The sequence below is a fragment of the Streptopelia decaocto genome, assembly GCF_964273445.1.
Source record: "Streptopelia decaocto genome assembly, chromosome: 27".
Classification (NCBI taxonomy): domain Eukaryota; kingdom Metazoa; phylum Chordata; class Aves; order Columbiformes; family Columbidae; genus Streptopelia; species Streptopelia decaocto.
In genome coordinates this window covers 2,201,948-2,229,175 of record NC_138682.1, presented here as the reverse complement: position 1 = coordinate 2,229,175, position 27,228 = coordinate 2,201,948, and the positions used below count along the sequence as shown (strand labels likewise).

Genomic DNA, 27,228 nt, shown 5'->3' with positions numbered 1-27,228 from the left:
AGACCTTCTGATCTCTGAACTGCCTGAAAGGAGCTTGGAGCCAGGGGGGTCGGGCTCTGCTCCCCAGGAACAAGCGCCAGGAGCAGAGGAAACGGCCTCAAGTTGCGCCAGGGGAGGTTGAGGTTGGATTTAGGAACAATTTCTTCCCCAAAGGGCTGTGGGGCATTGAACAGGCTGCCCAGGGCAGTGCTGGAGTCACCATCCCTGGAGGGTTGGACAGACGGACATGAGGTTCTCAGGACATGGGGTGCAGGGCAGTTGGACTCGATGATCTTGAGGGGCTTTTCCAACTGAAGTGATTCTATAGTTCTATTCCTTTTCCTCCTGCAGAGCTGCCCAAGATGGAGAGCAAAGACGTGCAGCAGCTGTTCAAGGACGTGCTGGGCTCGGCAGAGCGGGGGGAGCAGCCCCTCAACTGCGTGGCTGCGGGGATGGAGGCCGGCGGCGCAGCGCAGGACCCCGGCCGGGGGCAGCGGCCGTTCCTGCAGGGGGATCTCCAGGGTGGGTGCAGGCGGCGCAGCCGCGAGCTGAGCCGCGGATATTGGGGTGAACGGGGGGGTCTCAGGCTGTGGAGAGGAGGGCAGGACTCAGTGTCTGCCCTAGGAAAGCCAATGTGCTGTGTTCTCATTGAGCCTGAGCTGGTCCCTGCAGTGCAGGACTGTGGGTCTTTCCTGTTGCTCTGGGGAAGAATGCGGGAAGTGTTTTGGGGTGCGTGAGGGCTGATGGAGCCCCCAGGGTGGGCACAGCATTGAGCGAGCCCCAGCTCTACCCTTCCTTCCCTCGCAGGGAGCGTTTCCCTGGGCTCGCTCTCCGGATCCGTCTCGCTGGACTCGTACTCGGGCGTCTGCCAGTCCCCGTTCCTGGACAGCAGGTACTGCGGGAGCTGGGGCCGGACGGGGTGCACCCCAGGGTGTTGGGGGACCCCTTCTTTCCTCACACTGCTGGCCTGTGACGCTTTCTCCTGCGCGTAGGGAGCGGAGTGGCTTCTTCAGCCCAGACCACTGCGAGCCCGAGAGCCCCTGGGCCAGCAGCTCGGCCGCCACCACCCCCTCGACCCCCACGACGCCCACGACGGAGGGCGAAGGCGACGGGCTGTCCTACAACCAGCGCAGCCTGCAGCGCTGGGAGAAGGACGAGGAGCTGGGCGAGCTCTCCACCATCTCCCCCGTCCTCTACGCCAACATGAACTTCCCCAACCTCAAGCAGGATTATCCAGGTTGGGTTCTGGGGGGGCTGTGGGTGCTCCCTTTGGGGTGAGGGCGGGGGGAGCTGCGGGCAGTGTGACGCCCCCTGTTTGGAGGAGAAATCCCATCTGCTCTGGCACAGGGTTTGGCTGTGGGACTGAACCGCTCTTTGCGGTGCTGGGTGGCTCAGCACCAGCTCCTGGGCATGGGGGTGTCCCCACACACGAGGGGGACAGTTGCGGGCTAATGCTGTTGTTCTCTTCATCTGCTCCTACCGGACTCCCAGACTGGTCGAGCCGCTGCAAACAGATCATGAAGCTCTGGAGGAAGGTTCCCGCCACAGACAAAGCCCCTTATTTGGTGAGTGCCGGGGTCTCGCCGGGGCGGGGGGGCCGGGCGCCGGGGCTGCCAGTCAGCTGGCTTCGTGTTTCCGTTAGCAAAAGGCCAAAGATAACCGGGCGGCTCATCGCATCAACAAGGTGCAGAAGGTACGTGCTGCAGCGGGGAGGTGCCCGGTGGCCCCGGCGCAGCCCCGGCGGTCGCGGCGTTGCCCGCCCAGCCCCGCGGGGCAGGCGCGTCCCGCGGCTCTGACGGCCGCGCTCTCTCTGCAGCAGGCCGAGAGCCAGATCAACAAGCAGACCAAAGGGGAGGGACTGCGCAAGCCCGAGCGGCCCTCGCTGCACCTGCGGATCCCGGTGCCGCCGGGGGCACAGCCCGTCTACATCGGCAGCCCCCCCGGCGACACCGAGGGCTTCCTGAAGCCCCCAGCGGGTGCCGGAGCGGGGCCGGAGTCGCCTAGCGAGCTCTTCCTCAAGCTCCCGCCCCAGTCCCCCGCCCAAGTGCCTTCGCACGATCCCTACGGCGCGGCGCCCGCCTACGCGCTGGAGCCGCGCTTCCCCTCGCCCCTGGGCCAGAGCCCCACGGCGGGCGCTGCCTTCCAGCCCTTCCCCGGCCAGCCCCAGCCCGGCCCCCGCCCCGGCCCCGGCTCCCAGCCCCCTGAATTCCACCCCACATCCCCTGGCACCCCCCGGCACCAGCCCGGCACCCCCGACCCCTTCCTGAAGCCCCGTTGTCCCTCCTTGGACAACCTCTCGGTGCCGGGGAGCCCCGGGGCCCGACCCCCCGAGGCTTTGCTCTCTCCCCTGCCCTTTGGGGAGCAGAAGAAGGGCCTGGAGGTGAAGAAGGAGGATGGGGGTAGCCTGGGGGTCTGCTCGCCCGGCTACGCCCCTGCCATGGGCTACGGGGACTCCTCGGGCGGCCCCCACCTTTCGGCTGTGGAGCTGAAGGCGCCCGACGTGTTCAAAGCCCCCCTGACCCCCCGGGTGTCCCAGGTGGAGCCGCAGAGCCCAGGGCTGGGGCACCGGCCCCTCGACCCCCACCCGCTGGCCCCCTCCCCCCCCGGCCACCCTGAGCTCTACCGCCAGTCGCCCTACCCGGACCCCTACTCGCAGCCCCCGCTGACGCCACGGCCGCAGCCGCCCCCCGAGTCCTGCTGCGCCCCCCCGCCCCGCTCCCTGCCCTCCGAGCCCTTTGCCCGCGTCCCCGCCAGCCCCCAGTCCCAGTCCAGCTCGCAGTCCCCGCTCACCCCCCGGCCGCTCTCCAACGAAGCCTTTTGCCAGTCACCCGTCACCCCCCGGTTCCAGTCCCCGGACCCCTATTCACAGCCGCCCTCCCGGCCCCAGTCCCGGGACCCCTTCACCCCCCTGCACAAACCCCCCCGGCCCCAGATCCCGGAGCCGGGGTTCAAGTCAATGCCGCTCTCACACAGCCCGGCAGCCGGCGGGGGCTTCGGGGGCACCCCGGGGGCTGAACCCCACGCCAAGGCGGCAGCGGGAGGGCAGCAGCCCCCCTTCTCCCGCTCCCCCGGCGCCAGCGTCTTCTCGGGGAACCAGCCCCCCATGCGCTTCACCTTCCCCCCGGCTGTCTCGGAGCCACTCAAGGGCTCCCCGTCCCACCAGCCCCACGGGATCAACAGCCATTACGGCCCCGGGAAGCCCCAGAGCTCGGCCTACATCTCATCCCCTGGCTTCCACCAGGCCGGCAGCCCGCTGGCTCCCGGCACCGCCGACACCTACAGCCTCTCGCCACTGCGGCCGCCCTCGGTGCTGCCGCAGCCCCCGGCCGCCCCGCAGCAGCCGGACGGCTCCGTCGCCTTCCTGCCCCGAGCCACGCTGGGGCCGGCGGCCGACAAGAGGGAGGAGGCGGCCGCGGGGCTCTCGGTGCCCCCGAACCGGGAGCTGGCGGAGCTGCCGGGAAGCCAGGACGGGGCTCTTGGCACCATGAGCCAGTCGGAGCTGGAGAAGCAGCGGCAGGTGAGGAGCGGCTGGTGGTGATGCCGTTTGGGACGGGGTGCAAGGAGGGAACAGGGATCTGTGTGGTTGGCGGTGGAACGCACAGCCCAGCTCTGCTCACGGCGTCTTCCGCAGCGCCATGGATGGGCTGCGGGCGCCCAGCGTGGGGATGGAGGTCAGCGCAGTCTGGTCTTGTTCCAGTGTCCCTTCTCTGGGTCCTAACACTCGGTTCCCTGCAGCGCCAGCGGCTCCGCGAGCTGCTGATCAGGCAGCAGATGCAGCGCAACAGCCTGCGGCAGGAGAAGGAGAACGCAGCGGCGGCTGCCACCCCCTCGCCGGCGGGCTGGACCCCCGAGGCTGGCGGCGCAGCCTTCGAGCTCAGCCGGGCGATGGCCCCGGGCTACCAACCGCCACAGGTGGGCAAGCTGCGGAACGGCTCTGCCGGGGGGCCGGGGTGCAGAGCGGGTGCTGACCTCCCTTTTCCCCCTTTCCCAGGACAAGGGTCTCCTGGGGACACTGGGCACCGCGGCCGGTGCCAGGAAGCTGCCTGGCTCCGTCATGGTGCAGGCGGCGTTCGGGCAGGACGAGCGGCTCTCCCGGCCCCCGCCGGCCCCCACGCCGGCAGCACTGGACATCAACGGGAGGTGAGTGCCTAGAACCGGGGGGGGTTCACCCTGGTGGGGCACATCCCCCCCAGCTGTCGCTTGTGGGGCTCACCCAAGGCGACAGGGTGGCTGCGGTGTTGCTGAGTGTGCCCCGTGGCGTCAGGACACCCTGGGGTGCTGTGTGTGGTGTGTTGTGGTGGTGCCGAGCTGGTTCTGACACCGCTGTGTCTTGCAGGGCAGCGGTGGGACCCCCCCAGAGTTTCTACCCCCGCGGGGGGGTCTTCCCGGCGCCAGCCCCGCAGCAGCAGCAGCAGCAGCACGTCTGGCAGCAGCAGCAGGCGGCAGCCGCGGCCCTGCGGCTCCCCGGCACCCCCCGCTTCGTGCCCCCGGCCGCCGCCACCCCCGTGGGCAGCCTGGGGGCCCGCCTGCCGGCCCCCCCCGAAACACTGGCCGCATCACCCGCCACCCTGGGCGCCCCCTTCATCGAGCTGCGCCACAACGTGCAGAAAGGACCCGGGGGTGTGGTGGGCTCCCCCTTTGCCCCCCAGGCGCCCCGGCCACGCTTCTTCCTACCCGGGGAGGAGGGAACCCCCCAGGCTCTCTGCGCCCCCGTCGTGCCCATGCAGGTGCTCCCCACGCCAGCGCTGCAGCCGCAGAAGATCCCAGTGCCGCCGGCTTCACCGCAGGGAGCCGAGATGAGCAACGCGCACCACCAGCCCCACGGCAAAGCGACCGCCCCCCAGCCGCTTCCAGCCCCCGGCCTGGAGCTGCCACACGTCCCCCCGCGGCCGCTGTCCTCCGGCTCGGCCCTGCGCCCCGACGAGCGCAAGGACAGTCCCGCACAGGACCCCGCGCCGGCCCCCGCCCCAGGGAAAAGCCACTTGAGCCTGGAGGGGACGCGTCTGCCCTGTGAGGTGCCAGTGGAGCCCGATCTGGATGATGATTTTGGCTCTCACAAGGATCTGGAAGACGATGATGATTTGGCCAACCTGAGCCTGGATCCGGACGTGGCAAAAGGGGACGATGACCTGGACAACCTGGACAGCCTGGAGACAGCAGATCCCCACCTCGACGACCTGCTGAACGGCGACGAGTTTGACCTGTTGGCCTACACCGACCCCGAGCTGGACACCGGGGACAAGAAGGACATTTTCAACGAGCACCTTCGCCTGGTCGAGTCGGCCAACGAGAAAGCCGAGCGCGAAGCCCAGCTCAAAACGGAGCCGCTGGCGCCCGGCTTGAAGCTCCCCAGCCCCGGGGACGGCAAAGATGCCATGGCCCCATCCGTGGAGGAGCGGGGGGTGCCCAAGGACGCGCTGGTGCCCAGGGTGGGCTTGGGACCCTCTCCCTGCCCGCCGGGTGCCGTTGTGGCGGCCGGCGCGGAGGCGAAGGCCGGCTCGCTGCCCACCGACGTCAAGCCCAAGCTGGAGGACGGCTGCCTCAAAACTTCGCCCTGCCAGTTCACCGTCGGCGGCCCCGAGCAGCTCGCGGGCCCCGTCAAGTCGGAGGCTTTGCAGGGCACGGATAAGATCTCGGCATCGCTGGGGTTGAGCCTCAAACCCGGCCAGAGCCTCCTGAGCCCCGGGGCCGGCCCGGCTCGCCTTGGCTTGGCGCATTTCGCTCCCGGCAGCCACGCCGGTGTCCCCGCGCCGGAGAAGGACCCGTACGCCGGCCGCGGGCTGGCCCCTGCCCAGCTGGGCAACCAGGGCAACCCCTTGTTGGAGAAGTTTGAGCTGGACGGGGGATCCCTGGGCCTGGGCAGCGCCCGGCACTCACCGGCCGACGACCTGGACAAGATGGAGAGTTCGCTGGTGGCCAGCGAGCTGCCGCTGCTCATCGAGGACCTGCTGGAGCACGAGAAGAAGGAGCTGCAGAAGAAACAGCAGATGTCAGCCCAGCTGCCCCGCAGCACCCCCCACCTCCCGGGGCACCCACTGCTGCCCCCCGAGGGGCAACCGCCCCGCCTGGGCACCCCCCAGCCCCCCCTGCAGCTGGGGCTGGTGGCCAGGCCGCCGCTGATGCCGCCGCAGCCGCCGCGGCTCGGCACAGCCCAGCAGGGCCCGGCGCTCGCCCCCCACATGGGCATGGCCCCCGCGCAGCCCCACGTGCTGGCAGCGTCCCCCGGCGTGCAGGTGGCGCTGGCGCAGCCGCAGCAGAGCCAGCAGCAGGTGCTGGTGCAGAAGCCGATGGCCGGGGTGCAGCCCCCTGGGCTGGGCCTGAAGCCCCCCCAGCTCGTCATGCAGCAGCAGTTGGCCAACAGCTTCTTTCCAGACACAGGTGGGAGCCGTGGGGGGGTCTGGGGTCCTTTTGTTGAGGGTGTAGGACAACGCGCTGCAGCGCTGGCCGCTGCCTCTCCCAGCAGATCTGGACAAGTTTGCGGCTGAGGACATCATGGACCCCATTGCCAAGGCCAAGATGGTGGCGCTGAAGGGCATCAAGAAGGTGATGGCCCAGGGCAGCATCGGGGTGGCCCCCGGCATGAACAGGTAACGGGCGGGGGGCGCTGGGCACGCTGGGGGGCGGGCAGGACGCCTCGGCCCCGGCTCATCCCTCATTTCTGCTCTTCCCGCCCCCCCAAAAGACAACAGGTTTCACTGCTGGCCCAGCGGCTCTCGGGCGGCCCGGCCGTGTCCGAGATGCAGAACCACTTGCTGGCAGGGAGCGGGCAGGTAAGTGTGGTCCGGGGTGGGATTGGGGGTCCCTTGGGGCTCAGGACCGCACTGGGGGGGTCACGGTAGCCCAGGGAGAGGGGACATGCCGGATGGGGAATGGTGTGATGTGTGTCCTCAATGCTGCTCTGTCTGGCAGGAACGGAGCAGCACCGACCCGACCCAGGCTCGCCCCAACCCCCCCACCTTTGCGCAGGGCGTCATCAGTGAGTACCGAGGTGGCCGGGGGACTGGGAGCCGGGGCGGGGGGGTCTCATTCTGCCCATGAAGGCTGGGCTGAGCAGGGCCAGGCTGGCTCCAGAGCTGGGGCTGTGCTTATCCGAGCCTTCTCATGCAAAACTTGAGGTTCAAGGCCAAGTTCAAGGTCCTTCCCATGGGCTGGGCAACCCCCGGTGTCCATCCAGGCTGGCATGGGGGATGCAGAGCAGCCCTGTAGGGATTTGGGGCGCTGGGGGTCATAGATGGGACATGAGCCGGTAATGTGCTGGCACCAGATCAGTGGTACCCTGGGCTGTGTCCCCAGCCCCGGGGGCAGCAGGTGGAGGGAGGGGATTGTCCCCTCTGCTCCGCTCTGTGAGACCCCCCGGGCACCGCGTCCAGCTCTGGGGTCCTGAGCACAGGACAGACCTGGACCTGCTGGAGAGGGGCCAGAGGAGCCGCAGAAATGATGCGAGGCTGGAGCAGCTCTGCTGGGAGGAACGGCTGAGAGAGCTGGGGTGTTCAGCTGGGGAAGAGAAGCTCCGGGGAGACCTTAGTGCGGCCTTTCCGTGCTTAAAAGGGGCCTGAAGAAAGATGGGGACAGACTTTTGAGCAGGACCTGTTGAGACAGGACAAGGGGTGATGGTTTTAAACTAAAAGAGGAGAGATTTGGGCTGGGTAATAAGGATAATGTTGGTCCTGAGGGTGGTGAGAGCCTGGCCCAGGTTGGCCAGAGAGGTGGTGGATGAAGCATCCCTGGAGACATCCCAGGCCAGGCTGGACGGGGCTCTGAGCACCCTGAGCTGCTGAAGATGTCCCTGCTCATGGCAGGGGTGGGTAAGGTGACATTTGAAGGTCCCTTCAACCCAGACGGTTGTGTGATTGTCTCCCCGCTCCCGCAGACGAGGCCGACCAGCGGCAGTACGAGGAGTGGCTGTTCCACACGCAGCAGCTCCTGCAGATGCAGCTGAAGGTGCTGGAGGAGCAGATCGGGGCGCACCGCAAGTCCCGCAAGGCGCTCTGCGCCAAGCAGCGCACCGCCAAGAAAGCCGGCCGGGAGTTCCCCGAGGCCGACGCCGAGAAGCTGAAGCTGGTGACGGAGCAGCAGAGCAAAATCCAGAAGCAGCTGGACCAGGTGGGGCTCGGCGGGCGGTGGGTGCCCTGTTCCCAGGGCGAGCGTGTTGTCCTGACCACAAACGTGGAGTCCCTGGCGCTAAAGCCCCACTGTCCCTGGCACTAAGACCTCACCAGCCCTGGCACTGATGTGCCACCGTCCCCAGTACTAAAACACCACTGTCCCCAATACTAACACCCCGCTGTCCCCAGCACTAACCCCCCACTGTCACCATTACTAACGCCTCGGCATCCCTGGTCCTAAAACCACACTGTCCCTGGTCCTAAAACCCCACTGTCCCTCGTACTAACACCCCGCTGTCCCCAGCACTAACCCCCCACTGTCACCGTTACTAACCCCTCAGCATCCCTGGTCCTAAAACCACACTGTCCCTGGTCCTAAAACCCCACTGTCCCTGGTACTACCACCCTGTTGTCCCCAGCGCTAATCCCCTGTCATCCAGCACTACCCCCCCACTGTCACCATTACTAACCTCTTGGCATCCCTGGCCCTAAAACCCCACTATCCCTGGTCCTAAAACCCCGTTGTCCCTGGTACTACCACCCCGTTGTCCCTGGTACTACCACCCCGTTGTCCCCGGTACTACGACCCCATTGTCCCCAGCACTAACACCCTGTCATCCAGCACTAACCCCCCACTGTCACCATTACTAACCCCCCACTGTCACCATTACAAACCTCCCACTGTCACCATTACTAACCCCCAGTGTCACCGTTACTAACCCCTTGGCATCCCTGGTCCTAAAACCCCACTGTCCCTGGCACTACCACCCCGTTGTCCCCAGCGCTAACCCCCTGTCATCCACCACTAACCCCCAGTGTCACTGACCCCCCGGCATCCCGGCAGGTGCGGAAGCAGCAGAAGGAGCACACCAACCTCATGGCCGAGTACCGCAACAAACAGCAGCAGCACCAGCACCAGGCCTCGGCCGTCATGGCGCTCAGCCCCTCGCAGAGCCCCCGCCTCATGTCCAAGCTCCCCGGGCAGCTGCTCTCAGCTCACGGCGTCACGCAGCCCGCGGGGACCGTGGTGGGGGCGCAAGGCCTGGGCCAGCAGCCGGGCCAGCCCGGGGGGCTGCGCCTGCCGCAGGGCGGCGTGTCCATGGCCGTGCCGCAGAGCCTGCCCTTCATGGGCCAGCAAGGCGTGGGCAACGCGCCGGTGCCCGGCACCTCCAGCGCCTTCTTCAGCGGGAACCCGGCGCTGCGCGGGCTGGCTGCAGACAGCCGCCTGCTGCAGGAGAGGCAGCTCCAGAGGATGCAGCTGGCGCAGAAACTGCAGCAGCAGAACATGCTGGGCCAGGTGTCGCTGCAGCAGCAGGCGGGCGTGATGGGTCAGGCGTCCATGCAGCAGCAGGGTGTGATGGGACAAGCGGCGCTGCAGCAGCCCGGCGTGATGGCACAGACGTCCATGCAGCAACCAGGTGCGATGGGACAAGCGTCGCTGCAGCAGCAGAGCGTCATGGGGCAGGCAGCGATGCAGCAAGCAGGTGTCCTGGGCCAGACGTCGCTGCAGCCACAGGGCATGATGGCGCAGACGTCACTGCAACAGCCGGGCGTCATGGGACAAGCTGCAATGCCACAGCTGGGCATGATGGCACAGACGACATCGCTGCAGCAGCAGCAGGGTGTGATGGGACAAGCGGCCATGCAGCAGCCAGGCATCATGGGACAAGCCTCAATGCCGCAGCCCGGCGTCATGGCACAGCCGGCGCTGTCGCAACCCAGCGTCATGGGTCAGGGCTCGCTGCAGCCCGCATTGCTGGGCCAGCAGCAGGCGGCAGCGGCTCCGCAGCCCGGCGCTGTGGGGCAGCCCCTGGTGCCGAAGCAGCCGGGGCTCTTAGGCAGCCAGCAGAGCCTCCTGGTCCAGCAGCTCTCGCCGCAGCAGCAGCCGGGGCTGCTGGGCCACACGCCGGCACCGGGGCTGCAGCACCAGGCGGTGCTGGGCCACCCCCCGCCCCAGCGGCAGCTGCTCCTGGGCCCCCACCAGCAGCGGGTGCTGGGCTCCCCGCAGCTGCCCCCGCAGACTCCGGGGATGTTGGGCCACCGGCTCGTGTTGTCCCAGCAGCTGGGGCAGTCGCGGGCGCTGCTGGCCCCGCAGCAGCAGCAGCAGAACTCGGCGGCCACCCAGCCCGGGCTCCTGGGGGTGGGCCAGGGGCAGCCGCCCATCCAGCACTTTCCGCAGCACGGGGGGGTGGGCCAGGCCCCCCCCTCTGCGCTGCACCTGAGTCAGGGACTGCAGCCGGCTCCAGCCGTCCTGCCTGCCAAGGACCAGCCCGCAGGGGCGGATGGCAGCGCCCTGCCCGCCGAGGGCAGCGAGAGTGGGGGGCAGCTGCATGGGGGCCCCCAGGAGCAGCCGGGAGCCCTCAACCCCCCAGGGCTGGGCAGCCCGGAGCCCCCGGCCCCCCAGCTCATCCTGGCGTCCCCGCAGCCGGCATTGCGGGCAGGCCCCCTGCTTGCCCCCCCGCTGCAGAGCCCTGGTGCCCCCCAGCCCGAGCTGTCCCAGCAGCAAGGGGACGCTGCCGGGCTGGCAGAGCCACCGCTGGGCTGCGGGACGGGCCAGGCACCGGGCATGGCGCTGCCACCGGCACCACGGCCACCGGAGCAGGCAGGCAAGGGGCCATCAGGCTTGCTGCAGGGCCAGCCGCAGCCCCCCCGGCTGCAGAGCCCCGGGCAGCACAAAGCGGGGCCGGCGGCGCCGTCACCGGGCATGGCCGCGCTCCCCACCGGCGTCCTGGGGCAGGTACCGGGGCAGGTGATGGGCCAGATCCGGGCGCAGCTCCAGGGCGTCCTGGCCAAGAACCCGCAGCTGCGGCACCTGACGCCGCAGCAGCAGCAGCAGCTCCAGGCGCTCCTGGTGCAGCGGCACCAGCAGAACCTGCTGCAGCAGAGCCCGGCGCTGCTGCCCCCCAGCCCCTTCCCCGGGCAGGCCCCGGAGCACGGCGCCCCCGCCGCCCGCCAGCCCCCCCATCAGCTGGGGCCGCTCTTCCAGCCGCAACCGGCTGCCCCGGCGGAGCCACAGAGCAGCTTTGCCACAGAGCAGGGCCGGGGGGGACTGGGGCAGCCCCCCCAGCAGCCCCTGGCTGAGCTGGTGCAGGCGGCCCTGGCTGCCCGCGGCCCCCAGCCCGGCCCCGTCCGGCTCCCCACGCCGCCGGCCCCGGAGCAGAGCCCCCAAGAGCCAAAGAAGACGTTCCCGGGGGTCCCGGCCTCGGCTCCCAGCCCCGCGGAGCCAGGGCTGACCCCCGCAGCGAGCGGCCCCCTCCCCGCCCCGCCACACGGCTCCTGGGACCCCGAGGCGCCCAGCGCGGACCCGGCCGACCCCGGCGAGACCCACATCAACGGGGCCGCGCTGGAGGGGGCTCCTGCGGCTGCCGAAACCGCCCAGGTGTTGGTGAAGCAGGAGCCGAAGGAGGAGGCAGCGGTGGCACCGTGTGAGCTGGACAAGGACGAGGCGGCAAAGCCGGAGGCCAACGGGGATAGCGGGAGCAGCCTGAGCGGCAGCGCGCTGGCGGCGGGCGGGCGCTCCGAGGCCGGGCACCTGCTGCTGCAGAAGCTGCTGCGCGCCAAGAACGTGCAGCTCTCGGCGCAGAGCCCGGGCGAGCTCAACGGGCACACGGAGAGCCGGGGCGCCGCGACGGAGCCGCGGCCGCAGCCCATGCTGCTGGGCCGGGAGGTGAGCAGCGCCGCGGGGCACAACGGGGGGCACGGTGCCGGGGTGGCGCTCGGCACGGCTCCCGCTCCCTTCTCCCCCCCAGGACCCGACCATCGCCAGGAAGCCGGCGGCCACCAAGCCCAAGCGGGTGCAGAAGGGCAGCGAGCGGGTCCCGGCCTCCCGCAAGAAGCTGCGCAAGGACGAGGGGCTGCGGCCCGGCGAGGCGCTCATGCGGCAGCTCAAACAGGTACAGCCGCGTGCCGGGGGCGCCGAGGGGGGGGCTGCCGGACACCCCCGGCCCCTCTCACCACCCTGTCCCCAGGAGCTGTCGCTGCTGCCACTGACGGAGCCGACCATCACGGCCAACTTCAGCCTCTTCGCGCCCTTCGGCAGCAGCCCCATCAACGGGAAGAGCCAGCTGCGCGGCGGCTTCGGCAGCGCCGTGCTGGACAGCGTGCCCGACTACTACTCGCAGCTGCTCACCAAGGTCAGGGCTTCCCCTGCGCCCCCCGCCTCGGGCTCCTGGGCCCCCCCTCCAGCATCCTCACCCTGCTGTCTCCCCCAGAACAACCTCAGCAACCCCCCCACGCCGCCCTCCTCGCTGCCCCCCACGCCCCCGCCCTCCGTGCAGCAGAAGATGGTGAACGGCGTCACGGTCCCCGAGGAGCTGGGGGAGCAGCCCAAGGACGCTGATCCAGCCCGCGAGCCCCACGGCCAGAAAGGTGAGTGTAGGGATGCTGGTGCAGTGTCCTTGCTGCCCCTTGTCACCTCCCTGTGACACTTGTCCTCTCCCTGTGACACTTGTCCATTCCTGTGACACTTGTCCCTTCCTCGCTTAGACACACCGGCCATGGAGGTGAAGAGCCTGGACCTGCTGGCAGCTCTGCCCACCCCCCCGCACAATCAAACCGAGGATGTCAGGTGAGCCATGGGCCGTGGTGACCCCCCATGGGTGATACCACCCCCCGTGGGTGATACCAGCCCCCACAGGGGACAGCCATCCCTACAGGGGCCACCAGCCCCCATGGCCCAAGTGACACCCCCTTCCCCGCAGGATGGAGAGCGACGATGAGAGCGACTCCCCCGACAGCATCGTCCCGGCCTCGTCCCCCGAGAGCGTCCTGGGCGAGGAGCTGCTGCGCTTTCCGCTGCTCAGCGAGGCCAAGGCGGAGCGCGAGGAGCGGGTCCTGTCCCCCATCATCCCCATCATCCCCCGCGCCAGCATCCCAGGTGGGCAGCGCTGGGTGTGGGGCAGGAGGGGATCCGTGGGGCAGGAGGGGATCTATGGGGCAGACGGGGGAAGGTGGGGCAGGGAGGGGGTCTGGAGTGGCATAAATGGGGTGGGAAGGTGGGTGTGTGCCCCGCACAGATGGGTGGGACAGGGTTGCTGAGTGGGGGGCGAGGGAAGCGGGGTGGGGGGTTCACTGCACACATGTGTTGGGTTGGGCCATTCCCGAGCGTTTCCCATTGGTGCTGGGTTCTCCGTCCTGTCACTGCCCCTCAGTTTGTCCCACATGAGGTGACACGTTCCCAGCAGCGTTTCTGCAGGGTGGGGGTGGCTGGTGGGCTCAGGGGTGGCTGGTGGGCTCAGGGGTGGCTGGCGCCGGGGCTGGCTCTGCGCAGCTCTGACCCCCCTCTCCCCACCCCAGTGTTCCCCGACACGAAGCCCTACGAGGCTGCCGAGACGTTTGGGGTCCCCCCTGGGAAGGCGGGGGCAGCGGGGCCGGGCGCCCCGTGGGAGAAGGGCAGGGGCAGCGAGGTCTCCGTCATGCTGACGGTGTCGGCGGCGGCTGCCAAGGTGAGTGAGGGGATGGGGTGGGGCGAGACCCTTGTTGTCCTGGTGGTGACCCCCACCTGGCGGCACCGGGACCCCGGACACATTCCCTCCTCCTGCGGCCCAGAACCTCAACGGCGTGATGGTGGCCATGGCCGAGCTGCTGAGCGTGAAGATCCCCAGCTCCTACGAGGTGCTGTTCCCGGACGGCCCCGTGCGCGCGGCCGTGGTCGAGACCAAGAAGGTGGAGACAGACGTGGCTGGTGAGCATCTGCTTGTCCCCGTGGTCTCCCCGGTGTCCCCAGGCCGGGTGCCCTGTGACGGGCTGTCTCTGTGTCTCGCAGGGGTGCTGGGGGGCAAGGAGAAGGCGGCGCTGGCCGGGAAGGTGCCGGACGGCAGCTCGGAGTGGCTGAAGCAGTTCGACGCGGTGCTGCCGGGGTACAGCCTCAAGGGCGAGCTGGACCTCCTGACGCTGCTCCGCCAGGTCTGCAGGGGTCCCACCGCGCTGGGGCTGGGGGGTGCAGGAGGGGGCCCTTTGGGGCTAAGAGTGAGCACAGAGGCACATGGGGTCCCAGTATCACAGTATGTTTGGGATTGGAAGGGACCTCAAAAGCTCATCCAGTCCAGTCCCCCTGCTGGAGCAGGAACGCCCAGGTGAGGTCACACAGGAACATGTCCAGGCGGGTTGGAATGTCTGCAGAGAAGGAGACTCCACAACCCCCCTGGGCAGCCTGGGCCAGGCTCTGCCACCCTCACTGAGAAGTTTCTTCTCAAATTTAAGTGGAACCTCTTGTGTTCCAGCTTGATCCCATTGCCCCTTGTCCTATCATTGTTTGCCACCCAGAAGAGCCTGGCTCCATCCTCGTGGCGCTCACCCTTTATATATTTATAAACATTAATAAGGTCACCCCTCAGTCTTCTCTTCTCCAAACTAAAGAGCCCCAGCTCCCTCAGCCTTTCCTCACACGGGAGATGCTCCACTCCCTCCAGCATCTTGGTGGCTGCGCTGGACTCTCTCCAGCAGTTCCCTGTCCTGCTGGAACTGAGGGGCCACAACTGGACACAAGATTCCAGGTGTGGTCTCCCCAGGGCAGAGCAGAGGGGCAGGAGAACCTCTCTGACCTACTGACCACCCCCTTCTAACCCACCCCAGGTCCCATTGGCTTCCTGGCCACAAGGGCCCAGTGCTGGCTCATGGTCATCCTGTTGTCCACCAGGACTCCCAGGTCCCTTTCCCCTACACTGTAGGTTCCCTGTCATTGCAGGGGGGTATCTGAGGGGCAACACCCCCCCGTGGGGCGGTGCCGAGTGTCTCAGGAAGGGTCATGGGCGTCCCTGCAGGGCTGAGGACCCTTCCCTGTGACACATAGGGACGTTGGGGATCCCAACCCCAGGATGCTCTGACCTGTGTTCCCCTCCCCATGCCGCAGGAGAGCCCGGCGCCCGAGAAGACCCTTCACCACTGCTACGTCAACAACGTCTCCAACCTGGACGTGCGGCAGCTCTCCGTCATGCCCCAGGAGCCCTCGCCCCCGCTGTCCCCCTCTGTCCCCTCCCCGGCCAGCCCCACTGAGACTGCCAGGGTCCCCGACCCCGAGGTGGCCCAGGAGGCAGCGCCGGCCCCGCTGTCCCCCCCGCCACCAGCCCCCTCTCCAGCCCCCCAGGAGGAAGGGGCCGCAGCCCCCCACTCCCCGCTGCGTTTCAAGGCGCGCTCGCGGCCGCCGGAGGACGGGGACGACGCGCGGCCCCGCCTGAAGAAGTGGAAGGGGGTGCGGTGGAAACGGCTGCGCTTCCTCGTCACCATCCAGAAAGGGGGGGCCAAGCGGGACGGCGACAAAGAGATCGCGGAGTTCATCGACAAGCTGGGCACCACCCTGCGCCCCGAAAAGGTGCCGCGGGACCTGCGCAAGTGCTGCTTCTGCCACGAGGAAGGCGACGGGGCCACGGACGGTCCGGCCCGCCTGCTCAACCTCGACCTCGATCTCTGGGTCCACCTGAACTGCGCGCTGTGGTCCACCGAGGTCTACGAGACGCAGGGGGGGGCTCTGATCAACGTGGAGGTGGCGCTGCACCGCGGGCTGCTCACCAAGTGCTCCCTGTGCCAGCGGACGGGCGCCACCAACAGCTGCAACCGCATCCGCTGCCCCAGCGTCTACCACTTCGCCTGCGCCATCCGCGCCAAGTGCATGTTCTTCAAGGACAAGACCATGTTGTGTCCCTTGCACAAGCTGAAGGGTCCCTGCGAGCAGGAGCTGAGCAGCTTCACCGTCTTCCGCCGCGTCTACATCGAACGGGACGAGGTGAAGCAAATCGCCAGCATCATCCAGCGCGGGGAGCGGCTCCACATGTTCCGCGTGGGCGGGCTGGTCTTCCACGCCATCGGGCAGCTCCTGCCGCACCAGATGGCCGATTTCCACAGCGTCACGGCGCTCTACCCCGTGGGCTACGAGGCCACGCGCATCTACTGGAGCCTGCGGACCAACAACCGGCGCTGCTGCTACCGCTGCACCATCTGCGAGAACAACGGGCGCCCCGAGTTCGTGGTGCAGGTCATCGAGCAGGGGCTGGAGGATTTGGTCTTCTCTGACTCTTCGCCACAGGGTAAGGGAGCTGCAGGCACCGGCTCGCTGCCTTCCTCCCATCATCTCCCTGAGGGGGTCAAAATGGGGCTCAGTGGGTGCCCAGCTCCAACCTGCTCAGCACCAGTGTGGCCAGTGGGACCAGGACGGTGACCGTCCCTGTGCTGGAACTGGGGAGGCCAAACCGCCAATCCTGGGGGCAGTTTTGGGCCCCTCACGCCAAGAAAGAGCTTGAGGTGCTGGAGCGAGTGGAGAGAAGGGAACGGAGCTGGTGAGGGGCTGGAGCACAAGTGTGATGGAGCGGCTGAGGGAGCTGGGGAGTTCAGCTGGAGAACAGGAGCTGAGGGGAGACCTTCTGATCTCGGAACTGCCTGAAAGGAGCTTGGAGCCAGGGGGGGTCGGGCTCTGCTCCCCAGGAACAAGCGCCAGGAGCAGAGGAAACGGCCTCAAGTTGCGCCAGGGGAGGTTGAGGTTGGATTTAGGAACAATTTCTTCCCCAAAGGGCTGTGGGGCATTGAACAGGCTGCCCAGGGCAGTGCTGGAGTCACCATCCCTGGAGGGCTGGACAGACGGACGTGAGGTTCTCAGGACATGGGGTGGCACTAGGGCTGAGGTAGCAGTTGGACTCGATGATCTTAGGGGGTTTTTCCAACCAAAACGATTCTCCGATTCCCTCGGCAGCCGTCTGGAACCGGATCATCGAGCCGGTGGCGATGATGAGGAAGGAAGCCGACATGCTGCGCCTCTTCCCCGAGTACCTGAAGGGCGAGGAGCTCTTTGGCCTCACGGTGCACGCGGTGCTGCGCATCGCCGAGTCGGTAGGTCTCGGGGAAGGGGGGTTCGCCTCTCCACACCCCAATTGGGAAAGGGGCCGGGGGTGTGCTGGTGCTTCCGCTTGACCCCGGCCCCTCTGCTCCCCGCTCCGCAGCTCCCCGGCGTCGAGAGCTGCCAGAACTACCTGTTCCGCTACGGCCGCCATCCTCTGATGGAGCTGCCGCTGATGATCAACCCCACCGGCTGCGCCCGCTCCGAGCCCAAAATCCTCACCCATTACAAGCGGTAAGCGGGACCTCGAGGGAGGGGATTGTCCCCTCTGCTCCGCTCTGTGAGACCCCCCGGGCACCGCGTCCAGCTCTGGGGTCCTGAGCACAGGACAGACCTGGACCTGCTGGAGAGGGGCCAGAGGAGCCGCAGAAATGATGCGAGGCTGGAGCAGCTCTGGGGGAGGAACGGCTGAGAGAGTTGGGGTGTTCAGCTGGGGAAGAGAAGCTCCGGGGCGACCTTAGTGCGGCCTTTCAGTGCTTAAAAGGGGCCTGAAGAAAGATGGGGACAGACTTTTGAGCAGGGCCTGTTGAGATAGGACAAGGGGTGATGGTTTTAAACTAAGAGAGTAGAGATTTGGGCTGGGTAATAAGGATAATGTTGGTCCTGAGGGTGGTGAGAGCCTGGCCCAGGTTGGCCAGAGAGGTGGTGGATGAAGCATCCCTGGAGACATCCCAGGCCAGGCTGGACGGGGCTCTGAGCACCCTGAGCTGCTGAAGATGTCCCTGCTCATGGCACTGGGGGAGCTGGGGAGATCCCTTCAACCCAAACGCTCCTGTGATGTGATGATTCGATGACTGGGATCACTGAGGATCCCTCACCTGCTCTCTCTGCCGCAGGCCGCATACCCTGAACAGCACAAGCATGTCCAAGGCGTATCAGAGCACGTTCACGGGCGAAACCAACACCCCGTACAGCAAACAGTTCGTGCACTCCAAGTCCTCCCAGTACCGGCGCCTGAAGACCGAGTGGAAGAACAACGTGTACCTGGCGCGCTCCCGCATCCAGGGGCTGGGGCTCTACGCGGCCAAGGACATCGAGAAGCACACCATGGTCATCGAGTACATCGGCACCATCATCCGCAACGAGGTGGCCAACCGGCGCGAGAAGATCTACGAGGAGCAGGTGGGGCTGGGGGGGCTCTGGTGGGGTGTAGGGGGCTCTGGTGGGGTGGGGATGGCTCTGGTGGGGTGTTGGGGGCTCAGGTGGGATATTGGGGGCTCAGGTGGGGTGTGGGGGACTTGGTGCAGCCGCTGACCCCCCTCCCTCAACAGAACCGCGGCATCTACATGTTCCGCATCAACAACGAGCACGTCATTGACGCCACGCTGACAGGGGGCCCGGCCAGGTGAGCACAGGGGGAACTTTTGGGGTGCTGGGACCCCCTCCTGGCTTGGCACTAAGCACCCCCCCCCCACCCCAAATTGCTCTGCGTCCCCCATCAGGTACATCAACCACTCGTGCGCCCCGAACTGCGTGGCCGAAGTCGTGACCTTCGACAAGGAGGACAAAATCATCATCATCTCCAGCCGGCGCATCCCCAAGGGGGAGGAGGTCAGAGGGGGTGCGGGGCAGCGGGGGGGGGCGCTCTGTGCCGTGGGGGGGTCTCGGTGCCGTGGGTGACTCCCTGCTCCCCCCACAGCTCACCTACGACTACCAGTTCGACTTCGAGGACGACCAGCACAAGATCCCCTGCCACTGCGGAGCCTGGAACTGCCGGAAATGGATGAACTAAGCGGGGATAACGGGGGGGGCCAGGGGCTGCGCCCCCCCTCGGAGCCCGCGCCACCACCCCCCCGGAGCCGCGGGAGGTGCCGGGGCAGGCGCCGGTGGCCACCGGGCCACGGAGGCTCCGGCGGGGCCGAGCGGGACGGACGGACGGACGAACTGGCAACTCAGGGTTTTCTTTGCTTCGTCCTGCGAGGAAGAGGAGGGGGGGGCAGCGCGCCCCCCCCCACCGCCCCCTCCATCCACGGTGGGGGGGTCAGAGCGATCCCAGCAGAGCCGGCGCCCGCCGGGAACCGGCCTGGATTCATTAATTATTCTTAATTTTATTTTTTTTTTCTTTTTTTTTTTTTTTTTTTTTTTTTAGAAACAAACCTAATTAGAGCCGCTCGCTAATTGCCAGTGACACAGTGACAGGTCCTTGAGCTCGACAATCCGGGCTCGGCCGCGCGGCCGCAGCTCAATCGGTTCCTCTTGGCTTTTCGTTTCCTTTTTGTGCGTGTGGACGAGACCCCGAAACGCGGGAGGAGGCGCCTGCGGCGAGGGGCCCCCCCCGGGGCCAGGGCCCCCCCCGACCGCCACAAGGAGCTTCTGCACCCAAACCTACCTCATTTTAAGTGTTAGAGATTTTTGGTTTCTTTTTTTTTTTCCTCGGTTTTTTTTTGGTGTTCTTGTTGTTTTTAAATGTGACCCCCACCCCCTCCCACCTTGCCCCCCCATGGGCAGAGCTGCCCGCCCCCGGAGGGGTTTGCATTGGGGTCCCCCCCACCTTGTTCCCCTCCAGCAGGCGGAGTGGGGGGGGGACACATGGGGGACAGTCTGCCCTTGTGCCCCCCCGCTGTGTGCTATGAAGGGGGGGCCAGACTTGTTCCCCCAGCAGTGTGGGGGCCCCCCCACTCGCCATCAGCACGGCGGGGAGGGGGGGAGAAAGGCTATTTATCTATTTATACCTTATATTGTATATATTAGAAGGGGGGGCGGGGGGGCCCTGTGTGCTCTGCTGGGCTGAGATTCGGGGTGCGGGGGCGCAAAGCTGAAGTGGGGGGGTCCGCGGTGTTTTTAAACCCAGTCTCCGAGGTGGGGGGGGGGGGGCTGGAGCCTCCTGCCGGGGGGGGGCGGCCTTGGAGAGCGAAGCAGCGAGTGGGCATTACACAGGACCGCCCCCCCCCGCCCCCCAAAGCCGCGACCCCCCCGGCGCCACCGCCTGTCCCCCCCCCTCCCCCCCCACCGGGATGTTCGGGGGCGGGGGCCGGGATCTCTTAACGCACAAATGCACGGTGTATGGGGACCCCCCCCCAGCCCCCGGGACCTCGTGGCTGGGGGAGGGGGGGGGGAGCCCCCCCAGCCCCCCTCGGTGTGGCGGGGGGGGGGGGTGGGCGTGGCCGGGGCGATCTTGAAAAAGCTGCTTCCGCAACTCGTCAAAAGCTGCAAAAAACAAACAGAAAAAAAAAAGGTTTAAGGTGAAAATGTTTAAAAAAAAAAAAAAAAAACACGAAAAAAAAGGGCAAAGCAAAAAAAAAACTTTAAAAAAAAACCGCGAGTGGGGGCGGGGAACGGGAAAGTTTTAACGGAAATGACGCATTGACCGATTTCCCTCCGGGCTGTACAGAGCGGGCGCGTGGGTCCCGTTTTTACCGATACCGAACCACTGGATGTTATTTTAAAATAAAGCGCGTGAGAAGCCGGGAGCTGCCTCCTGGGGGGGGCGGGGGGTCCCCGCGTGTCCGTGTCCCGCCGTGTCCGTGTCCCCGCGCTGCCGTGGGGTCGCTGCCGCTCGGGGGGGTCCCCGCCGTGCCCCCCCCACCCCGCCGTGCCCGCTCCCCGGGGCGGTGTCACCCCCACGCGGTCCCGGTCCCGTCCCGGGGGACGCGTGGTGTCCGTGACCCGGCGGGAGGGGGAAAGTTCGCCTTGCGGTCATGGCTCACGTGGGGCGCGCGCTTTCCGGTCACGTGGGAAGTGCTGGCGGAAGCCGGTGCCAAGCGCCGGGCGGAAGTCGGGTGGCAGCGGCGGGACGGAGCGGGGGCCATGGAGGTGACGGTGGGGCCGGGGGTGACAGCGGGGCCGGGCGACCTGGGGGGGCCGGGCAGGAAGCGGGGCCGGGGGGGATCGGGGGCCGCGACCCGACCCGACCCGTGTCTGTCCGCAGGAGCCCGGCCCCGGGCCCGGCCCGGCCGCTGAGAGCCCGGCGGAGCGGAGCCCCCCGGGGCTGGAAGGTGATACCGGGAACGGCGGGGGGGAGCCCGGGCCTGGGAGGTGCTGCGGAGGTTCGGGTGTCCTGGGACCTGCGGTGGCCTCGGGAGTCCCTGTCCCGGGAGCCCAGGGGGACTGTCCCGGGGTTTGGGGTGTCCCGGGGTTTGGGGTGTCCCGGGATTTGGGGTGTCCCGGGGTTTGGGGTGTCCCGGGGTTTGGGGTGTCCCAGGGCTTGGTGCGCTATGGGCTTTGGGGTGTCCCGGGGTTTGGGGTGTCCCGGGATTTGGAATGTCCCAGGGTTTGGGGTGTCCCAGGGCTTGGTGTGCTATGGACTTTGGGGTGTCCCGGGATTTGGGGTGTCACAGGGTTTGTTGTGTCCCAGGGCTTGGTGCACTATGGGCTTTGGGGTGTCCCGGGGTTTGGGGTGTCCTGGGCTTTGGGGTGTCCCAGGGCTTGGTGCGCTATGGGCTTTGGGGTCTCCCGGGGTTTGCGGTGTCCTGGGATTTGGGGTGTCCCGGGGCTTGGTGCACTATGGGCTTTGGGGTGTCCCGGGCTTTGGGGTGTCCCGGGGTTTAGAGCTTGCTGGAGCCCTGGGGTGGGTGTCCCAGGGTTTGGGGTGTCCTAGGGCTTGCTGTGCTATGGGCTTTGGGGTGCCCTGGAGCCTGGGAGTGTCCCAAGGTTTGGGGCATCCCCGAGCCCTGGGCTGGATGTCCCAGGATTTGGGGTGCCCTGGTCTTTGGGGTGTTTTGGGTCCTGGGGTTTGGCGTGTCGCGGGGTTTGGGGTGTCCCCTCACTGCTGGCAGGCGCCTCACGCTGCCCGTCCCCAGGGGAGCCCCATCACGGCGCCTACACCACCTTCATGAAGTCCCATCGCTGCTACGACCTGATCCCCACCAGCTCCAAACTGGTCGTCTTTGACACTTCTCTGCAGGTTTGGGGGCTGGGGGGGGCAGGTTTGGGGGGTGGGGGGGCAGGATGGGGCCTGGAGCCTTAACTGGGACCAGGACGCGGGTTGGGAGCTGGAGGGTGGTCTCAGGGCTCCACCCTCCCTGTGAAGCTCTTGCAAACCAGGGTGGAGGGACTTGGCTTCCAGGGGTCCCCCATGGGGTGCCCCGTCCCTCCCGCGCCCCCCCCCGCAGGTGAAGAAGGCTTTCTTCGCGCTCGTCACCAACGGCGTGCGGGCTGCCCCGCTGTGGGACAGCAAGAAGCAAAGCTTCGTGGGTGAGCGAGGGGCCGGGGGGGCTGGCGGGATCTCGGGGGTGCCGCGGGGACCTCACCCTGCCCGCCCCCCCAGGCATGCTGACCATCACCGACTTCATCAACATCCTGCACCGCTACTACAAGTCTCCCATGGTGAGGACAGGGGGGGCCGCACGGCGCGACCCCGCGGGGACCCGGCTCCGGCGTCCCCCGCGCCGGTTGATGCCGTTTGTCTCCTGTGCCCAGGTGCAGATCTACGAGCTGGAGGAGCACAAAATAGAGACGTGGAGAGGTGAGCGGGGTCGCTGCCCCCCGTCTCCCACCATCCCAGACCTGCCTGGGGCGCCTGGAGCCCCCCAGCTCTGCACCCCGTGTGCCCACAGCGCTGCCGGTCCCCTCAGTGTCCCCTCAGTGTCCCCTCTCCCCGCAGAGGTTTACCTGCAGGACTCCTTCAAGCCGTTGGTCTGCATCTCCCCCAACGCCAGGTACCGCGGTGCTGCGGGGAGGGGGCCGCGGCTGCGGCGGTGCCGGGGTGCGGGTGAACCCCGCTTCCCGCTCTCCCTCTGCCCCGCAGCCTCTTCGACGCCGTCTCCTCCCTGATCCGGAATAAGATCCATCGCCTGCCCGTCATCGACCCCGACTCGGGGAACACGCTCTACATCCTCACCCACAAACGCATCCTCAAGTTCCTCAAGCTCTTTGTAAGTCCCGTCCCTGCCCAGGACGCGCTCGGCCGGGGCAGGGGTGCCTCGTGCTGCGTTTTGGGTGCTGGGGGGTCCCCAGGACGCTGCATGGACCCCGCAGCCTGTCCTGTCCCCAGGGGTCCCCCAAACCCTTCTCTGCACCCAGCACTGTCTGTTTTCACCCCCAGGACCGTGGCCCCGGCCCCCCCACAAGCCGCAGGGTCCGGAGCCGGCAGCGTGGCGGGGCCCGGGGCGCGGCAGCCGAACCAGCGTCAGCACTGTCCCCCTCCCCGTCCCCTGCAGATAGCAGAGGTCCCCAAGCCCGAGTTCATGGCCAAGACGCTGGAGGAGCTGCAGATCGGCACCTACAGCAACATCGCCGTGGTGCGCACCAGCACCCCCATCTACGTGGCCCTGGGCATCTTCGTGCAGCACCGCGTCTCCGCTCTGCCCGTCGTGGATGATTCGGGTAAGGACGGGGCCCGGCGCCGGGCACAGCGTGTGCCGGGTGTCCCCAGACCGCCAGCTCGAGGTCCACGTCCCTCTGGTGTGCCCACGGGCGGCTCTCACAGCCCTTTCCCTCCCCAGGGCGGGTGGTGGATATCTATTCCAAATTCGACGTTATCGTGAGTACTGGAGGGGCTGTGGAGGCGGGGAGGGGGCAGAGCCGGCGCTGGGGGGGCTCTGAGGGGTGGGGGGCGCTGTGGGGGTCTCGGCCCTGTCCCCAGCCCCTGTCCCTGCCCCAGAACCTGGCAGCTGAGAAGACCTACAACAACCTGGACGTGACGGTGACGCGGGCGCTGCAGCACCGCTCCCACTACTTCGAGGGCGTCCTCAAGTGTTACAAGCACGAGACTCTGGAAACCATCATCAACCGCCTGGTGGAGGCCGAGGTAACACCCCCCCGGGGCGGCAGTGACAGGCGGGGGGGCGCTGGGGTCCCCACGGTGGCCTCAGCTCCTCCCTGTCCCCCCCCCCCCAGGTTCACCGGCTGGTGGTGGTGGACGAGAGCGACGTGGTCAAGGGCATCGTGTCTCTCTCGGACATCCTGCAGGCCCTGGTCCTCCCGCAGGGCCCCTGAGGCGCCTGGGGGGGGGGATTCAGCCCGTCCCGGTGCCCCCACCCTCCTCTCCTGCCCCCTCTCGCCGTGTCCCCTGAGCCGGGGGGGACAACAGGGGCAGGGCCCCCACTCACCAGCAGCATCCAGCAATAACCTCCAGCCGTGGGCAGCCCCCCGGCTCCCCCCACGCCGCACCCTGCACCCCAAAGGCAGGCTGGTTGGTGCGGGGGGGCACCCCTGGGGTGCAGGGACAGCGTAGTCGCCCCCAGCTGGGGCTGATCCCTCATCCCGCACACGAGGTTTCACCGAGCTTGGTTTTAATCACCCCCCTCCCTGAGCTCAGTTTTAATCACCCACCCTCCCCGAGCTCGGTTTTAATCACCCCCCTCCCCAAGCTCGGTCCGGCCCAGTGCTGCCCCCCCAGGGGCCACATCCGCACCCGTCACCGCTTTGTACACAGAGAGAAATGGCGAATAAACACAAACCTGCCACAAACCCGGTCTCGCCACTGAGTGCGCGGGGGCACCGGCTGCTGGTGCCAAGGGAGGGGGTGCCCGGAGAGGGGGTTTGTTCTGCCCCCCCGCCATGAGGTGGGAATCTGCTGAGCTCGCCCAGACCCTAGATCCCTGTTTGTTCCGCCTGTGGCTTTGCTAAAAGGCCGGGATTGGGGACAGGACGGGGACCCGGCGGGACACGGGGACCCTCTGGGTGCTGAGCGGGGGGTGTCGGGCAGGGGCTGTGATGCCGGGGGGTGCTGCGGGGGGTCGCCGGCAGCCCGGACGCCTGGGTCCACTGCCGGTGCCTCTCGGAGGAGGCACAAGGCCCAGCCATGCTGAGCGCAGCACATTCCGGGCCGGGGGGGAGGCCGGGATGTGGCCCCCGCTGCCACCAGCTGCCACCAGCGCTGGGGTCCGGCACAGGCTCCGGTGCGGCGGTGAGAGGTGAGAGCCGGGGCGGGTGCCCGTGGGGCTGGGGGGGCGCCGGAGACCTGCTGCCCGTTGAGGGGCTGGTGCCGCTGCCGCTGCCGTTGCCATGCCGCCGCCGGAGGGTTGCTAAGCTCCGCTCGGAGCCCGCGTGGGCTGCAGCGTGCGGTGCCAAAACCGGCGTCAGCTCCATAGTCACAGGGGGGGGAAGGGATCCCGGGGGGGAACGACACCCCGGGACGGCCGGTGGGGTCCCCACGGTGTGCTGGGCTCCCGGCCACCGGGGCCACCCCAGGGGTCACCGAGCCCCGCGGCCACCGGCCTGGCGGTGCCACCGGGCAGGGCCCGGGGGTCCCCAAGGCCCCACGTGCGGCGGTGGCTGCGCGTGTGCGGGCGGGCGCGTGGCTGCGCCGAGGCGCCGGTGAGCGCGTGGCGGCGGGGACCCCCCCGGCGGGGACCCCCCGGTGCCCCGGGGCCATGCTGGGGGGCGCAGAGCGGGGCGCGGGGCAGCTGCGGATCTGCGAGCGGACCAAGCTGCTGCTGGTGGAGATCGACACGGTGGCATGTTGCAGCCCGGGCGCCGGCATGGCCGCGGGGTGCCCCCCCCCGCCCCCCTGGACCTACCGCCGCATCGCCGGGGAGTACGCGTGAGTGGGGACGGGCAGGGTTGGGGGGACTGTCCCGCGCCCCGGCCCCCACCTGGGCAGCCCCCCGGCCCTCGCGCCCTCACACCCCCCTCTCTGTCTTGCAGGTACCTGGAGAAGCGCTTCGTGGCGGAGCTGGCCCCCCCCTGGTCCCCGGTGCCCCCCGCTCCCCCACACCGCCTGCCGGACTTCGCCATCCCGCCCCCCCCGGGGCACAAGACCCAAACCCGGGCACCCCCCACCCGCTGCGCCCCGGGGCGGCCCAAGGGGTCGGGGGGCAGCAGCCCCTGGGACCGGCACCCCCCGTGTGCCCCCAATGCCCCAGCGCCGCGGTGCCGGCCGGGCCCCCCCAGCTACGAGGTTCACATGCAGCGGGTGCAGGCGGCGCACACCCGCCATGGGCGGCCGCCCCCCTACATCTCACCCCCCGCCTATGACGCTCCCCACCGCAGCCTGCAGCTCCGGCCCCCCCGGGCCCGGCACAGCCCCCCCCCGGCACCCCGGGGCCGCAGGGCCGTGCCGGGCGGCTGGAGCCACACGCTGCCCCGGGCGGCCACCGAGGCCGGCCACCGGCGGCCCCGGGGGACGCAGCCGTCCCCGGGGGGGCCCAGCACCCCCCGCCACAGCCAGACGCTGCCCCGGGCGGTGGGCGGCCGGGAGCGGGTCCCGGGGCGCGGCAGAGGGCGGCGGGGAACGGGGGGGCACGTCCTCATCGACGCCACCCGCGTGGTGGTCCGGGCCCAGTACGTGTCCCCCCCCCAGCGGCAGCAGGTCCGCTACACTGGGGGGTCCCCGGGGCCCAGCACCCCCCCGGGCAGCCCCCCTGTGCCTCAAGGGGCTGCCATCCCCCCGGCAGCACCCTCACCCCCCCGGGACCCCCCCGGCAGCCCCCGCAGTCCCTGGCGGAGCCCGGGTGGCTGCGCGGGCCCCCGTGCGCGGCCCCCCCCGCGGCGGCCGGCGCTGTACGCCCAGGCGCTGCGGGAGGCCGTGTCCCGCATCCGCCGCCACACGGCGCCCGACTCCGACTCGGACGCCGAGGGGGGCGCGGGGGGGCCCTGGCGGCGGCACTGCCGGGAAAGCGCCCCCTACAGCAGCAGCAGCAGCAGCCTGGAGAGCACGGGGGCCCCCCCGGGCACCGCCAGCCCCGCCCGAGCCTGAGGGGCGGGGCTTCGTGGGGTGTGGCACAGGTGGGGCGGGGCTTGGGAGGGTGTGGCTATCGGAGGGCGGGGCTCCGGGGGGCTGACCCCAATAAAGGCTGCGGGACCCCGTGTGCCGCCTCCCCCACCTTGTGTGTGCGTGGTGGGGGGGCCCGTCACCCTCCCCAGGCCCCCCCACTGTCCCCTGCACCCCCGCCTGTGACTCCCCCTTCCCAGCGAGGACCCCGGCACCTCGACACCCCCCTGCACGGTGCTGGGGCAGCTGGAGGCCCCGGGTGTCCCGATGGGCACCGCAGCGCGTCACAGCGGGGGTGGGATGTGCCGGCCCCCCCGGGTCCCCCATAATGAGTAGGTGAGCACAGGGGGGCTGGCCCGTGGCCACCGGCCTCACGTCACGGCCGGGGGGGGACCCCGGGTGAGTCACCAGGGGGACCGTCCCCCCCGATGGCCACCACCTCTTAGTCACCCTGTGTGTGGGGGGAGGATCCCCGTGGCCAGAGGAAACCGCACAAATAACGTGTCCAATTTGCACGTTATTTAAAACCAGCTCCTCCCCCGCCCCCCTGCGCGACCCTGTCATTATCCCGGTGACACCGGCCGGGAGGTCACAGCACGGGGGCAGCTGGCGCAGTGGGGGACCCAGGCGTCCGGGCCCTCCTGCGCCCCGGGGGGGGGCCACTCGTGGGGCAGCCCCAAGGCCATGTCACCCCCCACGTCCCCCATCCTGCTGTGTGGCCTCAG

At 68.6% G+C, this 27,228-nt stretch overlaps 2 protein-coding genes across 4 annotated transcripts in view; both read left to right on the top strand.

The window, feature by feature from the left end:
* The window catches only part of KMT2D (lysine methyltransferase 2D), a 30,680-nt gene extending 11,644 nt beyond the window's left edge, over positions 1 to 19,036 (top strand). Inside the window, exons 27-55 of one of the 2 annotated variants that reach the window (XM_082073765.1) lie at positions 331 to 501; positions 787 to 871; positions 972 to 1,216; positions 1,471 to 1,544; positions 1,622 to 1,672; positions 1,796 to 3,496; positions 3,715 to 3,891; positions 3,971 to 4,119; positions 4,316 to 6,357; positions 6,443 to 6,566; positions 6,662 to 6,749; positions 6,889 to 6,955; positions 7,850 to 8,082; positions 8,929 to 11,751; positions 11,834 to 11,977; positions 12,053 to 12,217; positions 12,296 to 12,452; positions 12,570 to 12,651; positions 12,785 to 12,960; positions 13,380 to 13,528; positions 13,632 to 13,767; positions 13,849 to 13,988; positions 14,935 to 16,105; positions 16,765 to 16,901; positions 17,012 to 17,142; positions 17,745 to 18,030; positions 18,180 to 18,253; positions 18,351 to 18,459; positions 18,548 to 19,036. In XM_082073765.1, the coding sequence (XP_081929891.1) occupies positions 331 to 501; positions 787 to 871; positions 972 to 1,216; positions 1,471 to 1,544; positions 1,622 to 1,672; positions 1,796 to 3,496; positions 3,715 to 3,891; positions 3,971 to 4,119; positions 4,316 to 6,357; positions 6,443 to 6,566; positions 6,662 to 6,749; positions 6,889 to 6,955; positions 7,850 to 8,082; positions 8,929 to 11,751; positions 11,834 to 11,977; positions 12,053 to 12,217; positions 12,296 to 12,452; positions 12,570 to 12,651; positions 12,785 to 12,960; positions 13,380 to 13,528; positions 13,632 to 13,767; positions 13,849 to 13,988; positions 14,935 to 16,105; positions 16,765 to 16,901; positions 17,012 to 17,142; positions 17,745 to 18,030; positions 18,180 to 18,253; positions 18,351 to 18,459; positions 18,548 to 18,640 (11,180 nt within the window). In that variant the 3' untranslated portion in view covers positions 18,641 to 19,036. The remainder of the gene's footprint in view (positions 1 to 330; positions 502 to 786; positions 872 to 971; positions 1,217 to 1,470; positions 1,545 to 1,621; positions 1,673 to 1,795; positions 3,497 to 3,714; positions 3,892 to 3,970; positions 4,120 to 4,315; positions 6,358 to 6,442; positions 6,567 to 6,661; positions 6,750 to 6,888; positions 6,956 to 7,849; positions 8,083 to 8,928; positions 11,752 to 11,833; positions 11,978 to 12,052; positions 12,218 to 12,295; positions 12,453 to 12,569; positions 12,652 to 12,784; positions 12,961 to 13,379; positions 13,529 to 13,631; positions 13,768 to 13,848; positions 13,989 to 14,934; positions 16,106 to 16,764; positions 16,902 to 17,011; positions 17,143 to 17,744; positions 18,031 to 18,179; positions 18,254 to 18,350; positions 18,460 to 18,547) is intronic. The other variant, XM_082073766.1, reaches the window with a different exon arrangement.
* A 1,583-nt stretch (positions 19,037 to 20,619) lies between these two features.
* Positions 20,620 to 24,258, top strand: PRKAG1 (protein kinase AMP-activated non-catalytic subunit gamma 1). Of its 2 annotated transcripts, XM_082073767.1 has the most exons (12): positions 20,622 to 20,667; positions 20,777 to 20,843; positions 21,648 to 21,751; positions 21,960 to 22,041; positions 22,115 to 22,173; positions 22,267 to 22,312; positions 22,451 to 22,505; positions 22,595 to 22,721; positions 23,007 to 23,172; positions 23,292 to 23,329; positions 23,450 to 23,596; positions 23,686 to 24,258. In XM_082073767.1, the coding sequence occupies exons 1-12, from the start codon at positions 20,656 to 20,658 to the stop codon at positions 23,782 to 23,784; spliced, it is 1,002 nt and encodes a 333-aa protein (XP_081929893.1). In that variant the 5' UTR covers positions 20,622 to 20,655; the 3' UTR covers positions 23,785 to 24,258. The 2 variants fall into 2 exon arrangements, with proteins under 2 accessions (XP_081929894.1, XP_081929893.1); XM_082073768.1 differs by lacking the exon at positions 23,686 to 24,258 and having other exon boundaries at positions 20,620 to 20,667; positions 22,892 to 23,172; positions 23,450 to 23,552.
* The last annotated feature ends 2,970 nt before the right edge of the window (positions 24,259 to 27,228 follow it).